This window comes from Papaver somniferum, chromosome 11 (assembly GCF_003573695.1).
Source record: "Papaver somniferum cultivar HN1 chromosome 11, ASM357369v1, whole genome shotgun sequence".
Classification (NCBI taxonomy): domain Eukaryota; kingdom Viridiplantae; phylum Streptophyta; class Magnoliopsida; order Ranunculales; family Papaveraceae; genus Papaver; species Papaver somniferum.
Window position 1 is genome coordinate 91603837 of NC_039368.1, and position 4970 is coordinate 91608806.

Genomic DNA, 4970 nt, shown 5'->3' on the forward strand with positions numbered 1-4970 from the left:
CTTAATTTATTTCGGACCGGGATCTCCTTGAGTTATAAGCAATATCTTTGAACAATAAAAGGTAAGAGTTACTGTACGTGTTCAAAGTATGTTGACATCTTTTCTTTGTAAATCCACTTTCATATTTACAATCTTGAAATCAATTATACCACACTTCCAAACAAGTTGGAATTGGTTCATGTGTATTCCAAGACAACTATGTGATTGATCAATTATCAATTCACAATCATGGGTTCAATTGGTTCTACCAATCACAAAGATCGGTTTTACCTTAATATGGTTTATTTGTGATCGAACACACAAGTTACTAGGATCGGTTACGTCAATTACGAGGACCAGTTACCATAGACTCATGGTTTTTTTTCTCTCGGTCAAATAAAATTAAAAAAGCGAAAAAACTGTACATGGACTAGGACTCTCTAATGACTAGCCGCTAGGCCACTCACTGGAAATCCTATTTGAAACGATAATAAACCCTTCCAGGCCATTCCACAGATGGAATAAAACCTGGCCTACCCTCAAAAACTCAAAAATATCCTCAGCCAGCAAACGGGCTTGCTTGGATGAGGCATCAACTGAAAAGTTAACCTCCCTATAGCTATGAATATAACGAACATTGGTGTAGAAAGACTTCGCAATTTTCCACTTCTGCACCAGCTGCCAAGGCAGCTCATCCTTTTGAAAAGCTTGAATGCAACTCTTCGAATCAGAACGAATGCAAATACTCCGCAGATTCCATCTCTTAGCCATAATCGCACCATATATAATCGCACAAACTTCCGCGTAGAAATTTGTTTTCCAACCAAGTCCAACACAGAGAACACCAAGCACTTCCGAACTTGCATCACGGAAAACAACACCTGAACCAGCTTGGCCTGGGTTTCCGAAAGAAGCACCATCACAACAGATCATGATTTCATCTTGATTAGGAGGAGTCCAACTAATCTCAATTGGAGTAGACGTTTTGCATGATCTATGTCGCACTTTGAAATAATTCAGAATGCGTAATTCCTCTAAAGTATTATGCACGTGGCCTGTCATTCTAATTGAATTATCACGAATAACCTGATAAACTCTCCCTTTAAAGCCCAGCCATTGAACGACCATATTCTCAAAATAAGACTTGTTACGTAACTTCCATAACTCCGTGACAATTGCAAGATTTGCAACCAACCACGGGTCCTTTATCATTCTACTTCGACCCTTAGCAGCCTTATACGAGTCCACCAGGTCCTCATTTGGATCCAGCTTGAAAATTCCAGCCACCCAAGCCCAAATCCTCCTAGCAACTCTGCAATTCCAAGTGATGTGGCTAAGAGTTTCTCAACTTTTCCTGCATAAGCGGCACATATTAGGCATGCTCCTACTAGTCTTCTTAATAATATTGTCTTCACTAGCACAACATTCCTTGGCCCAAATATTCCAGTATTGCACACTCAAGGTAGGGTGCACAACCTGTCTAGTAAACATATTTGCACAAGGAACAACTTCTGCCCGCATCTTAAGAGCGGCCTTAGCCGACTTAACTGAAAAAACGCCTTTGCTATCTAAATCCCAAATTTTATAATCCTCACCACCAGCAATAACCGGCAAGTTTTCCACATCGATATTACAACGAATCATCAAATCTCTTGTTTTTTCAGGAATAACCCAAGCACCATAAAAAATGATATCACTTACTTTAGCCTTAAAATCATTAGGGCCTTTGGAAGTGATGCCAAGTCTTTGCGCAATAGAAAAATCACCACACTAATTATAAAAAAATAGGGAAGTATTAGCACCATTACTTATAATTGAGCGTGTATGCTTCTGCACAAAATTGTAAACCAAGCGAATTCCAGGAAAAACCGAAGAACCCAACTTATAATTTATCAGATTACCATTGATCTTAAAGTATTTGGCCTTCAAAAATCTGGCCCAAATCTTGTTTGAATCCCGAATAGAAATCCAAAGCTTCATTAGCATAGCCATATTAACATCATTTAACTTCTTAATGCCAAGACCACCTTCACGCTTTGAGAGGCATGGATCATCATATAGAACCGTAAAATATTTACGTTTCTCAGCATCCCCGGACCAAAGAAAATTTCTAATGGGCCTCTCAACTTGCTTAATAACCGTGCATGGCCACTTACAAACAGCCATAGAATGAATAACATAACTAGAAATCACTGAATTAATTAGCACAAGCCTCGCTTAAAATGATAAAAGTTTACCTTTCCAGCCAGCCAACTTGTCCATAATCTTCTCAACCACTTGGCGAACGTGAATATGCCGAACAATTCCAGGTTTCAATTGAATACCTAAGTATTTATCCGGAAACATAGCTCTCTCCATACCGAAATAGTTAGAAATAGCAATAGCACGAGAAATTCTATCACCTCCAAAATAAAACTTGCTCTTTGCATAGTTTACGCACTGACCAGACGCACATTCATACAAAACAAGCATATTCTTCAAATTTTGCAAACTATGAAGATTTCCTTTGCAGAAAATAAGGATATCATCCGCGAAAAGTAAGTGAGTAGGCGCCACTCCTTTTTTACTAACCATAACATTCATACTATTATTTGCAAACAACTTGGAAAGATTGCGACTTAAAACATCTTCAATAAGAACAAAGATCAAAGGTGAGAGAGAATCACCATGACGCAGACCTCTAGTAATACTGAAATAACCTTCAGGGCAGCCATTAATCATGACAGAAATTCGAGCTGAGCTAAGGATATTAAGAACCCACATGTACCAAGAATCAGAAAAGCCATATTGACGAAAAACTTCAGCTACACAAGTCACTAGGATCGGTTACACCAATTACTAGGACCGGTTACACCAATTGCAAGGATCGATTACACAATTCTTTTGTGATCTGTCACATCAATTACTAGGATCGGTCACACCAATTACAAATATCGATCATACCATCTCAGGTGATTACTTAGGATTGGTTCCACTAATTAATAAAAACTAGTCGTACCAAATCATAAGTCAGGCACTGTGATTAGTTATACCAAGATACATAATAAATTATGATCGGTTATACTAACTCACACATATTGGCAATCCAAATATATGCAATGAATAACAATACCAATAAGCCTGGCGATTTCCCTTTCGATTCATAAAACAAGTTCATGAATGCACTTCCTTTAAATAAATGGAAACATTGTTTCCTAGGATGAAATCTTCACCTTTACCCATACACATAATCACAATAACATTCATACGATTATGTCGATGTCATATATACGAAGTTCAAAAGATAAGCGTTGTACTTCGTATTCTAATTCCTTAATACTATGATCATGTGACATGTCTCACTACTAGAGTATAATCATTCACAGCTTCGCAGTTATGTTTTCAATATAGCACGACTTAAAAGATACTTTAGGAATGAAACAATTCAAGTAAATATTACTAACCTCAAGAGGAGGAGGATGTCGTCGTTGTAGCTCGTTACTTCTTCACATTCTTTAGGTCTTCGGGTAATACTTGTATATCTCATAATCCTAATATTTCTACTCTAACCTATACGAAGTTGTATCTAGTGCATAATCAAGCGACTCTTGGATGAGTTTTGTTCACTAAAATATGACAACCAAACTTGACATGACAACGCTTGGTGGGTTCAATCGAGCTATGCTCTAACAATCTCCCTCTTTGTTAATTTTAGTGACAAAACTCTTAATACATATGGATAAACAAATTACAATAATTCATTATACATACGCTTGATTCCAAGTTTCAACAACACAATAACCTGCATATATTCAATTAATAAATGTCGTTGTTGACATTTGAACAACAAAGCTAATAATCCCCCTAAAGGTGAGACAGGTAGATTTTCAATCCGCACATCTTTGTTATTTCCCTTTTCTAGTCCAAATAACTACAAACAACAATATGATATGTTTCTCCCCCTTAGTCAATGCTTTACTCTTTCGTTAGATATAACGTTTAAACACAATTGTCCTTTCCTTGGTAATCAAATCACTTGTTTACTCCATATATTTCTCCCCATTTTTATCAAAAAATGACAAAGGTTCGAGCAAATAAAGGTCAAGCCGAAAGGATCTTACAAATCTAAAAGACTTGTACAACCTATAAGAGTTAAGCACGAAGGTTTCACATACCACTTCAGATAATCAATATCAAAACCGAAACTACAAGTAATTTAGTTTTAATATGTTATCAAAGAAACAATTGCCCGAAGCAACTTTCCCTAATAGTTTAACAAGTTTGACTAAGAGACTTAGTTCCCTTGTTAAAACGATTGTAAACATACAATCGCTTATTTCAATACGACCAAAATAAAGATCAGAATTAACTCTATTTTTCTCATCAGGTTCTAATTACTCAGACAACAACTTAGACCTTTCACTTTAGACAATACAAGTACTAAGTTAGTTAACTAGTATTTCTTGTCAAGGCATTCGATTAGACTTGAAAAACCGAATCCTTCAATTTGATAAGTCTAACTAAGATCAGAATTAACTTAGTTTCCGTAATCCGAAATCGAATTGGACTAAAAAAATGATCTCGTATTTTGTTAAGCCATAAAAAATACATACAAACCAAAATAAATTGACTTGGACAATTATTTTTCTTACATGGACATTATAGCACCGCGATTGCACCGACATTTCGTTAAGCAAAAACACTTGATATAAAACAATAAAAAAGATACCAAACAATAAGTCAAATAAATTGACACAGATTTTCTTAACCGGAAACAATTGAATCACACACACACATAATGGAATAAATATCAATTGTACCGAAATTTTGTTAAGCAAAAGCAAAATATATGCAATATAAGCAGGATTTTCTTAAAGATGAAAACGATTAACTAACAAATTCGTTACCTTAGATTCCGCATCCTCTTCTCCCCAGAAAGATATATAATTAAGGGAAAGTTCAAGTTAGAACTCTCCCCCAGTATGTTGTCATTCCCTCGCAAGAACAAAAGA

General features: G+C 36.0%; 1 protein-coding gene across 1 annotated transcript; it reads right to left on the bottom strand.

Moving 5' to 3' along the window:
• Window positions 1-426: 426 nt before the first annotated feature.
• LOC113324774 lies at window positions 427-2742 on the bottom strand. Its single transcript, XM_026573063.1, has 4 exons — window positions 2217-2742; window positions 1849-2171; window positions 1469-1749; window positions 427-1291 (listed from the first exon to the last, which is right to left on the bottom strand). The coding sequence occupies exons 1-4, from the start codon at window positions 2740-2742 to the stop codon at window positions 427-429; spliced, it is 1995 nt and encodes a 664-aa protein (XP_026428848.1).
• Window positions 2743-4970: the final 2228 nt, after the last annotated feature.

Coding starts and splice junctions, on each gene's coding strand:
- LOC113324774 (XM_026573063.1), bottom strand. CDS start 2,742: ATGTGGGTTCTTAATATCCTTAGCTCAGCTCGAATTTCTGTCATGATT. Junction 2,172..2,216: donor CAAGTTGGCTGGCTGGAAAG/GTAAACTTTTAT, acceptor TAATTAATTCAG/TGATTTCTAGTTATGTTATT. Junction 1,750..1,848: donor ATTATAAGTTGGGTTCTTCG/GTTTTTCCTGGA, acceptor TTTTATAATTAG/TGTGGTGATTTTTCTATTGC.